This window comes from Genypterus blacodes, unplaced genomic scaffold (assembly GCF_046128005.1).
Source record: "Genypterus blacodes isolate CSIRO-AG114 ecotype Tasmania unplaced genomic scaffold, CSIRO-AGI_Gbla_v1 ptg000028l_1, whole genome shotgun sequence".
Taxonomy (NCBI): Eukaryota; Metazoa; Chordata; class Actinopteri; order Ophidiiformes; family Ophidiidae; genus Genypterus; species Genypterus blacodes.
The window spans coordinates 3,540,638-3,555,787 of record NW_027466841.1 but is presented as its reverse complement, the minus strand read 5'-3'; the positions used below and the strand labels follow the sequence as shown (position 1 = coordinate 3,555,787).

The window sequence follows — 15,150 nt, the reverse complement described above, 5'->3', positions numbered from 1 at the left end:
ATACCAAGGCTCATAGCGTATCTCCTGCTATGTTGTGATGAGGGTGCACATTGCACGTTCTCAAATAAACACCACAGGTCAGATAAAAAGAAGTCAGGCCCACATCCAAGGGACTGTATCTGTAGAGACCAGAACCAGTAGCGGATTGAATGGCAGTGGGCAGAAGGCTAATAGGTGAAATAGATAGTAGATATGATACGATCGCTTCTGAGAGTGATGAAACACACGGCAGGCTGTCATTAATAAGGTCAAAAAGGGAACAATGTCTGAATGTCCAAAATAAGACTCCGTGTGAGGACATAAATAGACATAAATAGACAAGAGGAACAGGTCCACCCAGCCCAGTCACAGTTGGGATCACGGTTTCATCAGCTTTGTGTGGCTCTTGTATCCTTCACTTATCATTCACTTGTATCCTTCACTTGGGGGAAGGAATGCTGAAATCCCTCCTGAATGAGGGAATCTGATAAAAATGGAAAAGGAAAGAAAGGAGCAGCAGAGGAATCATTCCCTCAGTTGTCAATCACACCTCTTTTAGGCCCCCTGCTGGTTTAAAACAACAACACACAGGTCTCATGTTACTAAGATTAAGATAAGAAGAGTAAATATTAGGTACTTCAAAACAAAATGCTGCATGTGTACTGGAGTGTTGCTGTATACAAACCTTCAGTCATTCATTTTACCTTCAAAGGATGTGTGACTTGTGGCAGCAGGAAATGGCATAATAGCGACAAATCTCCCACAGGGGTGCGCTGTGCCGATCATGGCTCACTCACATGATACACTCATGATTTACAACCTTTAAAACAGACACACACACACACACCCCCAACAGAAGTCTAACGTGTGTACCAACGCAGCAGGTTTAGCTGCTCTGAGGTCACACTCCAACCTGAGGACACAACTTCATATGACCCCTGACAATGTCACTGATATGATCCTGTAACAAAACATCATTTAAGCTTGTGACCTGGCTGGCACAGCTCCAGACCTGACGGTAGCAACAACCAGCTGAAAACACACACACACACTCACACAGCATCCATACATTAAAGCCGCGCCTGCTTTATTTACAATCACAGAACTGACGGTAACTATTGCACGTGTTGTTTATGGGTAAATTAAATTCTGATTTACGTCAAGAAAGGTTTTTTTGCTTCTATATTTAAAAAACCCACAGAATTAAAGGACAGCTCTCTTTGTGTGTGTGTGTGTGTGTGTGTGTGTGTGTGTGTGTGTGTGTGTGTGTGTGTGTGAGTGAGTGAGTGAGTGAGTGAGTGAGTGTGTGTGTGTGCATACAGACACCTCATAGTGATATGGAAACAAAAATGGAGATAATGAGAAGATTGTGTCAGCCAATCTGCATAGAGTGCATCATCTATAGGAGAAGGAGCCCAAAGTGGAGGAGCTACACATGAACCATCATCAGTGAGCCTAAATATAACTATAACTCTATACAACATTAAAAATGATCTGCAGTTACATTAAACAGATCCTAATCTGTGTGTCTACACTTCTGTGGGATCACAGGAAAGAAGCAAAATCCAGAGATGAAGCTTGTGTAGTCTAATTCATCTTACCTTGCGTTCGGTGAATGCCTCCCTTATGGGAAACACAATGTGACTTGAGTGCAGCTGGGATCTATGGTACATGAGGCAGACCAGGTCCAGATCAGCCACACAGAGGAGGGATAGTTTCTCTGGACCCCGGGCCTTCTCTGAGGCCTGGGGTCCACCCCAAAAACAGAGAGGACACCCTATAACTCCATGCAGTGCCCAGAACCGCTCCAAGCAGCTCCTGCAAAAACTGCAACGACAGCAGACGCTGCAGTAGACCACCTGGTCAGGAAAGAACTCCCCACACGCAGCTCAGACCGAGTCGTCCACGTAGGACATCTTGTCCTCCACAACGTCCTCCATCTTTGAGAGATTCTGCGACACTGCTGGGGGCGCTGAGATGTACGATGTGTATGTTCTCTGTACATGTACAGTGTATGTTATCTGTACATGTACAGTATGTATCATGGGTTGATTAGGTTACACTCAAGAGGAGAGAGAGAGAAGAGGGGGGAACCAGAGCTCCTCAGACTGCGGACCCAACACAAATACAGTTTATAATGTTGAACTATGAGTAACGGAAAGCCCCCCCCCCCCCTTGAAAAATGGAAAAGGAAAGAAAGGGAGCAACAGAGGAATCATTCTCTCAGTTGTCAATCACACCTCTTGTTTTAGGCCCCCTGCTGATTTAAAACAACAACACACAGGTCTGATGTAACTAAGATTAGAAGAGTAAATATTAGGTACTTCAAAACAAAATGCTGCATGTGTACTATGGTGTTGCTGTATACAAACCTTCATTCATTCATTTTAACTTCAAAGGATGTGTGACTTGTGGCAGCAGGAAATGGCATAATAGCAACAAATCTCCTACAGGGGTGTGCTGTGCCGACCATGGCTCACTCACATGACACACTCATGATAAAGATACACACACACCCCCAACAGAAGCCTAACGTGTGTACCGCAGCAGCAGGTTTAGCTGCTCTGAGGTCGCACTCCAACCTGAGGACACAACTTCACAACAACTTGACCCTTGACCATGTCACTGATATGATCCTGTAACAAAACATCATTTGAGCTCGTGACCAGACCAGCTGAAAACACACACACACACACACACACACTCACAAAGCATCCATACATTAAAGCCTACTTTATTTCCAATCACAGAACTGATGCCAACTATTGCACGTGTGTTGTTTATAGGTCAATTAAATATTGACTTAAGTCAAGAAATGTTTTTGTGCTTCTGTATTTTCACTCAGTTTTGGGGTTTTGTTTCCGTGTTGTTAACACTTGGGCCTAATGGCTGTGGTGGAATGAAATTAAAGGACAGATCTCTTTGCTCTGTGGCAAAGAGTACACGTGTGTTCTGTGTTTCATGGGTAATGTGTGTGTGTGTGTGTGTGTGTGTGTGTGTGTGTGTGTGTGTGTGTGTGTGTGTGTGTGTGTGCATGTGTGTGCATACAGACACCTCATAGTGATAGGGAGACAAAAATGGAGATAATGAGACGATTGTGTCAGCCAATCTGCATAGAGTGTATGTATAGTATATAGGATAAGGAGCCCAAAGAGGAGGAGCTAAACATGAACCATCATCGGTGAGCCTAAATATTATGACAACACTCAACAACAAAATCCAGACATGGCGCTTTTAAGCTTGTGTCGCCTAATTCATCTTACCTTGCGTTTGGTGAATGCCTCCCTTATGGGAAACACAATGTGGCTGGAGTGCAGCTGGGATCTATGGCACATGAAGCAGACCAGGTCCAGATCAGCCACACAGAGGAGGGATAGTTTCTCTCCATGCTCCCGGCACCTTCTCTGAGGCCCGGGGTCCACCTCAAAGCAGAGAGGACACTCCACACCTCCATGAAGGGCCCAGAACCGCTCCAAGCAGCTCCAGCAAAAGCTGCAACCACAGCAGACGCAGCAGTGGACCACCGGGTCAGGAAAGAACTCCCCACACACAGCGCAGACCGAGTCGTCCACGTAGGACATCTCATCCTGCATCTTTGAGAGATCCTGCAACACTGCTGGGGGCGCTGAGATGTACAGTGTATGTTCTCTGTACATGTACAGTATGTACCATGGGTTGATTAGGTAACCCTCAAGAGGAGAGAGAGAGAAGAGGGGGAAACCAGAGCTCCTCAGACTGCAGCCCTAACACAAATACAGTTTATAAAGTTGAACTTTGAGCAAGAGTTCCCTCATGTAGTGAAGCATTGAATCTTAAGTACTTTTGGGTTTCCTTTTCTTTGTAATTGTGCACATGAGGTTTAACAGTGATTTGGCTGTGTGTGTGTATGTGTTTTATCTCTGGTGAGAACTGCAAATGTTAGATGTACTTAGTAAGTAACTTTGAAGCCCATTGCGCGCGCACGCACGCACGCACACACACGTTAATCACATGGTCTATTTTATTGATTTTCACACTGAAATGACAAATGTGCAAATCTTTGTTAAAAACAAAAGGCATCAGTATCAGAGTGCAGAGTACATGCAAAGAAAGACAGCAAGAAGCATCCGATCAAAGCTCCGGATCAGCTGTACAATGACCTCATACATCACGAGGCGACGCAGAATAACACCGCAGTTCATCCATCGTCCAACAGTGGGAAATCTCAATCTCAAATCTGGATAAATACACACCTGAGGTGAAGCCAAGCTATAAAGGTGTGTGTGTCCCTTAAAACAGCCTGAATATATCATTAAGATGAAAATGTCTCGACTACTGACAGTGATAATGACAACACAAGTCGTTGCCATGTTGGTTGTGTGTGTGTGAACTTTTTGTGTGGACCCTCGAAATCTTCACTCCCTGATCTGTGTATTGTCAAAGTACTTGTGTGTGTCAAGAATACATTACTATAATCACGTTTACCATTCTGCGCTACATAATATTTTCCAAATTACAGCAAAGAAATGAATAAAGTCATCACATGACTTTAATATAATTAATACTTTTTTGGCTTTAATAGCAGTTTGATGATTTCTTTCCAGCAAAATGTTTTTCTCGGGAATGGGCAGCCATGATTTTCCTTCGCTGAGTTCTATCACATCAGCTTCCTGTCCAGGTGATCGCTGGCCCGGCCGGAGCGCTGGTGTCGCACCTCCAGGTGTTTGCTCTGGACGCGGTCGAAGTGCTGCAGCAGCTCGTTGTAATCCATCTGAGCGGAGGAGAAGCGCTCGGAAAGAGCCTGCTGCGTGGACGCCATGTACTTCGACTCGTCCACAGTCCTCATGAGCTCTGGGTTGGGGACGCAGCTCAGGCGATGGGAGAGCAGCTGGAAGGCCTGGCTCTGAGGCAGCAGCATCAGCAGGCCGTACAGCGCTTTGATCAGGTAAGGGTTGTTCTCCACGTCCAGCAGCTGCAGACGCAGGTAGGTGAATATGGGGCTTTCTATGAGCTGGACCAGCTTGTCCACCTCCATCAGGAAGTCCACCGTCACCTCCAGATCTCCAAACTTCTGGATGAGGTCGTAGGCGTGTCTGTAGTTCTGCGTGAGGAAACACAAGGACACGGTGGCCACGGGGTTGTGGCACCAGGAGCGATACAGGCAGCAGAACAAGGCGCAGCTCTCCTGCGTGCGCAGGTCCTTCAGCTGGTTACGCAGCTGGAAAAGCTCGGCGGAGGTCAGCAGGATGGTGTTGAGCGTCTGAACCATGGTGGAGGCAAATTTGAGGTCCTCTTCCTTCAGCAAGATGTCAGCCATGGAGTGGAAGATGTTCTCTGCATGGAGCAACAAACACAACTGCCTGATGATAAAAGCTCCCCTGTTCTCCAGGAGCTTCCTCTCCAGACTGAAGCGTTTCAGAAGGTTGATCATGAACTTGTAAAAATAAGAGTTCATACTGGGAGTGGAGGGGGAGGAGTCTGTGGCTGTGCCAGGCTGCAGGCATATTTTGGTTCCCTCGGGGACCTTGAGCTCCAGTTTGCTCTCTGAGGAGCTGTTTAGATCCGTCTGGCCTGCGGGAGACGACGCTATCTCAGCGAGCACCTCTAGGTCTTTCAATATGACCTCGTCAGACTCGTCAGACAGCGTCTTCAGCAGCATGGGGAACAGGCTGTCAGTGTGACGGAACATCTTCCGTGGCGTCTTTATGTAGAGGTGGTAGAGCCACTTGAGCACGGCGATGCGGGTCATCATGCCAGTGGAGGAATCGTGGAGGTGGCGGTCCAACACCTGCACGATCCCGTCCAGGTCTAAGGTCACGTGAGGCCTGTCAGCGCTCGCTGGGGTGAAGAAGCTAATGTTACTGAAGCCCACCGAGTCCTGTGACGCGTTCAACATGTCACTACTGTCCGTCTCTGTTTTGAGCTGGCTGTCTTCTCTGGATGGCGAAACTGTGCTTCCAGTTCTGTCCTCCTCCTCCTCCTCGTCATCCTCCGGGGTGACCAGCTTCATCAGACTGTGGTTACAGGCGCTGGCCGCCTCTTTCGTATTCTTCTTGCGGTCGTCGTAGGAGAGGCAGGGGAGCACGGCGGTTAGGATGCCGGAGGAGTAGGGCAGCACCACCCGGCCTGCCAGCTGGATGAACTCCTTCATCCAGGTCATAGCCGTCAGCTGGATCAGGTCATTGGTGAGCTTGGTGTCGTCTGCGACCTGACAGTGGATGACCAGGACGTTGGCCATCTCGGCAAACTTCACGCTGGACGGCGTCTTCTTGATCTCCTTGAGGAACTCTCCCAGCACCACCTCACACGTCCTGCGGATCTCTTTGCTGTTGTCTCCCAGGATCTGAAAGAGCCCATCGAGGAACTCGGGGAGGTAGTCCAGCAAATTGATGTCTGGCACCGACTCCAGAACGTGGATCCAGGAGATGATGAACTGCCTGGCGTACTGGTTGTTGGAGTAGATTCTCTCTCTCAGCAGGGGGACGAACGCCACAAGGTCGAACTTGTTGCTTTCTGTCACAATGTCCTTCAGCAGCCGGTCCAGGAGCTCAGACCCGCTCTTCACATTGGGGTCCGGGTCTGCCGCCAACTTGCTGAGCCCGTCAAAGAGCAGGTTGAAGTGGGGCAGCACGGCTCCCCTCGCCACCTTCACGATGTTATACAGCGCCTCACAGGCATAATAACGCAAGCGGCTGTCAGAGTCATTAAAACACGTGAGAACCGGCTCGATCAGCTCCTTCAGATACAGACCCGAGTCCTTCCCCAGGGCGATGGAGCAGGCGGCCAGGCCGATCAGACCTCCTTTGCGGCTGTGGGGGTGCTGGGAGAGCGCAAACTCCGAGGCCAGGATCTGGATCACATGCCTGATCTGCGTGGAGTTGTTCTGGGCCACGAACTCCCGGACCAGCTTCTCAATTTCTAACGCTGCGACTTTCCTCTTCTCGTACAGTTTATCGTTCAGAGCCCGCACAATGTTCGGCGTCAGAGGAGCGAAGTCCTTTTCCGGGTTCATGTTTGCAGCGGCGCTCGCGGCGGATCCGCTTCACTGGACTGGACACTGGACTTCTAGTTCGGTATCTGCGAACGCGACCTGGAACATTTATTATCATGTACTGTACAAAGCTCGACGGTCTCATGAGCCAAACAGGAAGAGTTGTGTAATACGGCGCAGCTGACCGGGTACGTCCGCCGGATGTGACGTCATAGTTGCAGCCGTTTGTTTGTGTCCCGCGCTCTTGTAGCATCAGTTAGCTTCAGCCGTTGTGAACGTCACATCAGAACGCCGTGTTTAGAAACTCTCTCGTTGGAAAAAGTTACCGCAGTAATGTCAAGCCGACTCGCCTTCAACACACAACTCTCCTCCATCATGGAGTCCGTCGCTAGGTTTGCTCTGTTGGAGGTGAACAAAGTGGTGGAGCAGGACTCGTCCGAGCTCTTAAAGGAGGTCGCCCGGCTCATGGCGGCCAACTCGGCCCTGGAAGATAAAGTCAGCAGCTTGGAGTGCGAGCTGGCGGCTCTGAGGAAAAGCAAAAAGTCGAAGATAAGATACCGCAGCGTGGCGGCGCAGGCGACGGGCGGCGCGAAGGAGAGTCGGGATGGAAACGGTACTTTGGTAAATTTGAGTTCTGCCATGTTGACTGCCGTGACACTTCCTCACTCAGCTCGGCTTGTCTGCTCTCCCCCGCAGCGATTTCGGCTCCCACCATGGGCGCCGTGTTTGGGGGAGACGTGAACCCCGAGTTGTGGAGGGAAAGCAGCCCGTACAGCGTGGAGAGGATCCCCAAGAAGAAGGTACGACTCCCACCGCTATCTTTGTCCTGTCTGTGTCAATACAGGTTCATTTAAACGTAAATGTATTCAAATTTAGTATGGACAACTTAAATAAGCTATTCTCGTGTGTGTGTGTAACTTCATCAACATGACCGTAAGTTTTATTTCTTTTCTTAATGCGCGCCTCAGAAACACGTCTGTCATTGTGACCTGGATGAAGTCCGAGAAAGCAAATGTTTGTTGTGATCACGTTTAGAAAGCGCAATAGAGGGCGCTGTGTAAAGACACCACAGTTTTTCACCCAGAATGGATTTGCAGATTCCAGATGACATCATTGTAACTAAGGTCATAGTGGGGAAGGATGTGGAGCTGGAAGCCGTCGCCACAGGAGGTAGGAGAGGGAACAGACAAGTCCACGCTACAGCTGTACCAAGCAAAAACTCACCTCTCAGTGTTTTGTTTTTATGCAGAAGTACACAATGAAACCCAGGAGAAAGGAGCGGCAGAGATGGAACACAGCTCTCACGTCATCCCAGTTGAAGAGGAGGAAGAAGATGTACCGCCTTTGCAAGAAGAATCTCATGAGGCTGTGATGAACTCTGTAGAGGGGGAATCCAGCCAAGACATGATCACATTTGAAGAGGCAATCAAAACCATCCAGGATATAGTCATACCCAGCGACTTTACCGAGTGGAAAGATCAATTAAAACTCAGCCGCAATCACTCTTGTGACATTTGCAGCAAGAACTTCTCCCGGAAGGCGGCACTGGCGCAGCACAAGAAGTCGCACAGTTCAAAATACTGCAGCATTTGCCTGAAGCTCGTACGGCAGAACAACAAAGACAAGCACAACTGCGCCCCTCCGGTCTCCCCCGGGGCGTCGGCCCACGTGTGCGACGTGTGCGGGAAAAACTACCGCACCCTGTCGGGCCTGAAGATGCACAAGATGATCCACACGGGGGAGAGACCCTATGAGTGCACTGAATGCAAGAAAACCTTTGCGCAGAAAGGGAACCTGAAGTCTCACATGCACCGCCACCATGGCGACAAAACCTTCGGCTGCCCCTTATGCAACGAGTCCTTCCCCAAGAACTCGAAACTCAAAAAGCATTTGCTGATTCACATGTAGGAGGCTGTGATGACAGATTAATGTCGCCTGTTCTTTTATGAATTTACTGTTGTCACTGTTGATGTGGCACATGAAATGTTTTATGTTTGAAAGGAGTAGATCAGAGTATCCTGTCTTTTTTTGTATTGTGGTGTTTAGCTCCCAGTTTAAATTCATCAGTCATTCATGACATGTTCAACTTTGTCAATAGGCATTTTTAAAATTAGGTCATACTTTGTTGTTAAAGTTAGTCTCTCTTTTTTTTGGTTGGGAAATTCATTCATTCATTCATGTTTTGATTGAACATGGAATTTGTCGTGTTTGTATATTTTGTTGGTGCAGATAATTGTGTATTAGGATTCCCTCTATTAAAATAAAATTAAAGTTGAGAGAAACAAACGTGCTTGACTCATCACATTACATTACATTACGATCATTTGGCAGACGCTTTAATCCAAAGCGACTAACATTACATTACCACCCTTCGCAGAGGGGGGAGCAATTGAGGATTCGGTGCCTTGCTCAGGGGCACCTCAGCAGGGACTCGATCCGGCGACCCTCCGGTTCCCAGGCGGAAGCTCTACCCACTGAGCCTTCTACTGCCTCCACATAGAAAATCCGGTTTATCTTTTTACAGCAATGACAAATACAGATCATTTACTTTTTACTTTTTTTAAGAATAACTCCATTTAGACCAGGGAGCCTTCTGGTACACTTGAGTCATTTCAACATGACAAGTTCACATCAGCATTTAGAACATTAACACCAAACCCAAGCAGATGGATGTGAGGTACATTTAAATGATGAAGAGGTAGATTTCAGTCTATAAATTCTTTCCATAACAGGAAGCACATGTTCAAAGTAACTATTTGGTATAACTTGTGGTATGTACAGAAGAACCTGTTCGGTCAGACGTGTACAACATGCAATGGAAGTGAACTTGTGATCAGCTAAGATATTAATCCGCCACTTGTCCAGCTTTTCAAACTGCAAAACAGGTTGGGTGTGAATAGACGGCGGCGACCCCTCCCTGCTTTGGGGGGCGGGGGGGGACGTGCACCAACACCAACATAACACCATCTGGCAAACCTGACATCACATCTGTACAGCGCACACACATGCTTTACTATGATATAGCTGGTGTCAAGTCTACATTGTTCGTTTCAGCTTTGTGGCCCAAAGTTTGAGCAACATTCACAGGAAATGTCCCTGTTTCAATTTAGACTTTGAGTCTTCACGAGGCGCTGAAGCACTGGTGGTGATTTAAGCCGTACTTGTACGCGTAACTCTTGCCACAGTCCACGCAGCTGTACGGCTTCTCGCCCGTGTGCGTCCGTAGGTGGATGTTCAGGGAGCTCTTCTGGGAGAAGCTTCTGCCACACTCGGGGCAGCTGTAGGGCTTCTCCCCCGAGTGTACACGCTGGTGGAGTTTCAGATAAGTCTTTTGAGCAAAATTCTTCCCGCAGACCGTGCAGCTGAAGGGCTTCTCGCCCGAGTGCCGTCTGATGTGGACTTTCAAGCTGCTCAGATAGTTGAAGATCTTCCCGCAGAACAAGCATTCAAAGTGTTTCAGCGGCTTCACAGGTTTCGTCTCGTCTGTCGGCTCCTTGGTTGCGTTCATGTGGCCGTGGTTTGTGAAGTCCAAGTATCCTACCGAGGCAGCGGGGGGATTCGCACTTTCAACCAGAGCGCCCATGGTTGCGTCATCTATGATCTTGTCCATAAGTGTCGGCTGTGCGCTTTGTTGTGTTTGACTGTCAGTCGTCATGGGGAAGTTACTTAGTTCCCCCGAGTGAAGCTGCTGCAGCTCATTGACAGAGGGATGAAGCATGCTGGTGTCCTCCTCAAAGATGCCAGCACCTGTCAATCACAGTGGACGGCTCAGTAACACTAACTATGAGAATTTATACAATATTAAAAACAAAACATACCTTTTCTGTTATCTGAGAGGCTCATCTGCTGTCCGATGGGAAGATCTTCATATATCTCCTCCTTGACAAAGATGAGATCAGGTTCTCCATCCATCAAGTTGATCACCTACAACGCAGCATCAGACATAGCAAACACCTTTAAATACTTTTGAATATTAAAGAACAATATGCAGGAGAGAAGTTAGAGGATTGACTGACCTGCGGCCCCATGCCTCTTATAGCAGGAGGCTCCAGGGTCTCCTTCCTCTGAGGGGGGAGCTTGTCCTCCCTCCACAGGTCCATGCACCAGTCTTTCCCATACACGCCCTGGATGGCTGGAGCCGACTGTTGCTGCTGCTGCTGCTGCTGCTGGTCTTCAAAGACAAACGGGTGCGTCACAATAAAGAACATAGGGCCAGTGGGTGACCTACGACCTCCAGCTGGCAGTTGTAAAGTGAGCAGCCATCAGCAACATCAAATATAGATTTGCTTTATATAGGGGGTGCCTGAATAACCCCCCCCCCCCACACACACACACACACACACATGATCCCTGATGCTTCGTATGTCTGGTCTGGATGACTTTGTACATCGAGTAGCTCTGGAAACTATTTGATGCACTCGTCACTGCCAGGTCTCCTTTTAGATTTGAGCAACAGAGTCGTTACTCCTTTCGTTTTGACCATAGAAACCATATTCTGTATATATATATATATGTATATATTCAGTAGCTTATCCACTCCCTGACCTGAATGTGCAACATGAAAGTTTAATCTACACTTCTCAAATATGCACAGGTCAGACAGGATTCGTTCATTCTACATAAAGAGGTGATGTACATGTAGTTTGTAGTGGCTAATTAGATGAATCTGTGATGGATAAAGCCAAACACTGATGGTTCCATAAGCTTCTATGATCACAGGCTGCTTGTAACGTTACACACTACACAAACACAAGCGGTCTACCATGATCCAGAGTCTGATCTGTGTGTGATCATGCAGACCGCCCCTCACCTGCGTGCTGTCGCCGGCCGACGCAGCTGAGACTCGGCGTGTAGCTGTGCGTGTCCCTCGCCGCTCTCAGCTGGAGCTCCAGGGAGTAGCAGCGTTTCTTCAGCGCCTCGTTCTCGCTCTTGTGCTGGGAGATCTCGCCGTGCAGGACGGAGGAGCACTCGTCCGCCAGGCCGCTGATCTCTGCCAACGCCGCCTTCGTCAGTTTGTCCAGAATCGCGGCTAAGTGCGTCTGGAAGCTCCGGTGCGCGGTGTCGCACATCATGTCGGCAGAGGTGGAATATCAGGAGAGACGGTTTTGGATAGATTTCCCTGCGTAACGACACCGCATTCGAGTCCAAACAAGCAGTGGTGCTTGGCAGCTCTGTCGCAAGGGATTGTGGGTAACTAACTGTCACGTGCAATGCCGGACGACTTGGTCTTGTTGGATTTGCTTTGCTGCAGCGGAGATAAAAACGATAAGAGCATTTATTTATTCTGTTCTTATATACTGTATATATTGTGATATATGCGACAATACAACGTGGCGTCAGGCACACACACACGCACAGAGAGGTATTGTTTGTTAATGTTATTGTTTTGTCTCCTCTTCCTGTTTAATCTTGATTCAATTCATTCACAGCGAAAACTTCTGCATCTCTTTGCCCAAATGCTACCATTCAAGCTCATTTGTTGAGATGATCAAGTATTTGTTATTCAAGTGTGTGTGTGTGTGTGTTGGACTAATAGAAGGTGTATTTTATCTAATCTATGACAATAAAATGGAATAAGGCCGAGGGATCACAACACAAATTGTAGATAATCGATATGGAAAGAGGATTACGTAAACACACACTCCACAAACATTTACTCGACAATTCATGTGTGATGTGTGTCACACACACACACACACACACACACACACACACACACACACACACACACACACACACACACACACACACACACACACACACACACACACACACACACACACACACACCTTTACTATTTTATTTGGATAGTCAATAGCAGCTCACAATTAGCAAGTTTATCCAAAATAAATGTGTCTGAAAACAGTGAATCACACATTAAGTTACATTATTTCATTTAAAAAATAAATTATGGATTTCAGTCTTAAAAGAATCTACTCACACAAAGTGCCTCATTTTACTTAAAGTGTATTTTTCTGGAAGTAGCCGGCCCTCAGCTGGGCTGCAGACAGAGATGAGAGGAAATGCAGCACTGGCAGATCCACATTAGACGAATCTAAGCTGGTTATGCACAACTGTACTCTTGAACAAAACGTGTTTATTAGATTTCACTGCACTGGCCGGGAACGTTTCCTGACCGACTACAACGTTTGAAGAGCGTCCATGCCTGAATGCGTCACAAAGTGGACAGCCGGCGCTCGAGACTCGAGGCTGTAGATTTGCCCGTAGAGATCTTTATGTACTGCCAGGTGCTTCTTCAGGTTGCAGTTCTTCGTAAACCCTTTGCCACATTTGCTGCAGACAAACGGCCTCTCTCCCGTGTGTGTGCGCTGATGCATGTCTAGAGTGCATTTCTGAATAAAGCCCTTTCCACAGACAGGACAGCGGTATGGCTTCTCCCCGGTGTGTGTGCGCTGGTGTGTGTACAGATGCCCTTTTTGAGCGTATCGCTTTCCACACAGTGTGCATCTATACGGCTTCTCTCCTGTGTGACTTCTCTGGTGTATTTCCAGCTGGCTGAAGCATCTGAAGCTCTTCCCACACTGCAAGCAGCCAAATCTTTTCGTGCCAGAGTTCCTCAAGTTGCGGATCTTTGTGTTCTTTCCCATGGCGGAGCTTTGAGAGGCCATATTCTGACCTAAGCACTTTCCAGTCTCAGAGTTTGCCCGCGGGGGTGTGTGCTGCGGGTGCCAGTGCATCTCCCTCCTTCCTGATCCAGCCGGGGGTAGCTGGGTGTTCGGAACGACGAAGCTGTCAGTGAACATAAGATGCCGATGCTCTGGGACGGGTTTGGGATTGGGGATAGTACCGACGTTCCTCTCCTGGGTTTCTGCGACTGCATCACTTCCTGTTGATGGCATAACAAGCACAGTACACAATGTAAAACACACAACAAATAATCAGATCCATACACCCTGGGCTGCTGATTTGACAGCGGTAATGCAGGCACATGTCACCGTAGAGACGTCATCATACTGAGCATGAATGCGTGTGTTCAGATCACACATACAGTGAATAACATGCACACATTAATGACCTGATCATAACTTTATAACACGGCTGTGTGATTGGCTGACAACCTTTATCACATAAAGGCGACACTCACCTTTGTCCCCGGGCTCATCTCGCTCTGCACTTCTGTCCCCCATGTCCCCGATGTCCACCTCTGACGGCTCCTCCTTCACCACGATCCTCTCAGGAGGCTCCTCTGCCTGGTTTGGGATCTAAAGCGAGAGGAGAAGAGGAATTTGCCAAAGAATCACAACACAACACATAAATAAAACAAAATACTGCATGCTATTGCACTTATTATACGATGGCACATGCAGGACGTACTCCAGCTGCAGCGGGTTCTTTAACTTGATACAAACTGGAACTTGTGCACTCCCACGGATTTTCACTGGAAGACAATAAACCAAAGATCACATCAAGATAAAGCTGATAGGTGGCTGCCAAGGTGCTGACGGAGGTCCAGGTTCAGGTCTAACAGGCCAACCTACCCCTTCACAGCTGCTCCGGTTCTGTCAGGCTCCAGCTCTGCTCCGTCCTCCCCCGGGCACGGGACCGAATGTCCCGCCGCGTCCTGCCGGTGTCGCTGCGCCATGTACAGCAGCTTCTCCATCAGATGCAGCTTCTCTGTGAGCGACGAGATCTCGTTCCGTCCTCGAGTTATTTCTATTTTCAGCATCTTTGACTCGATCTCCACCAGCTTGCTTATTTCCAACACAGCTGTTTTCGATAGCGCGTCCATGATGGAGACGAGCTGCGACTGGAAAGAGAAGGCGGCAGACATCATTGTTGGATTCACACTCAGTACTCACTGAACGGACGCGCTGACGGCTTTAATGACTGTGCCAAGTGTACATGTATGTGTACGACAGGAGCTATGTGAGCATGGCCACAAGCTACGCAAGTGTCTCCAAACTCCTGTACTTAAAGCGGGCGTACTGTTGCCATCTAGCGATGTGGAGGACTCATTACACCCACATCATCAGCTATACACTTTGAATTATTTATGTACAGTTTCTAATAAATGATTCGTATTAATTGAAACCACGCGAAATACATAAACATATTCTACGTTTTATCGATCCCGTTTTATCAATAAATATTCCAAATTGTTTTTACTTTTATATCCGGATTTTCGGGAACTCCCTTAACCAGAATGCAACGCGATCTAAACTCAGACTGTGATTGGCTGT

General features: G+C 48.0%; 3 protein-coding genes and 1 long non-coding RNA gene across 4 annotated transcripts in view; 2 read left to right on the top strand and 2 right to left on the bottom strand.

Moving 5' to 3' along the window:
- Positions 1–15,150, top strand: part of LOC142993360 (uncharacterized) — a 109,676-nt gene that overhangs the window by 91,906 nt on the left and 2,620 nt on the right. The window lies entirely within an intron of this gene.
- On the bottom strand, positions 3,962–7,123 carry vac14 (vac14 homolog (S. cerevisiae)). The gene has a single exon (XM_076143995.1). The coding sequence runs from the start codon at positions 6,968–6,970 to the stop codon at positions 4,616–4,618; it is 2,355 nt and encodes a 784-aa protein (XP_076000110.1). The 5' UTR covers positions 6,971–7,123; the 3' UTR covers positions 3,962–4,615.
- Positions 7,184–9,235, top strand: LOC142993358 (uncharacterized). Its single transcript, XM_076144004.1, has 4 exons — positions 7,184–7,562; positions 7,646–7,749; positions 8,047–8,119; positions 8,199–9,235. Exons 1-4 carry the CDS (start codon positions 7,283–7,285, stop codon positions 8,855–8,857), a joined length of 1,116 nt encoding a protein of 371 aa, XP_076000119.1. The 5' UTR covers positions 7,184–7,282; the 3' UTR covers positions 8,858–9,235.
- On the bottom strand, positions 9,456–14,879 carry LOC142993560 (uncharacterized). Its single transcript, XM_076144342.1, has 8 exons — positions 14,449–14,879; positions 14,285–14,348; positions 14,055–14,172; positions 13,091–13,796; positions 11,760–12,037; positions 10,966–11,120; positions 10,768–10,873; positions 9,456–10,696 (listed from the first exon to the last, which is right to left on the bottom strand). Exons 1-8 carry the CDS (start codon positions 14,742–14,744, stop codon positions 10,071–10,073), a joined length of 2,349 nt encoding a protein of 782 aa, XP_076000457.1. The 5' UTR covers positions 14,745–14,879; the 3' UTR covers positions 9,456–10,070.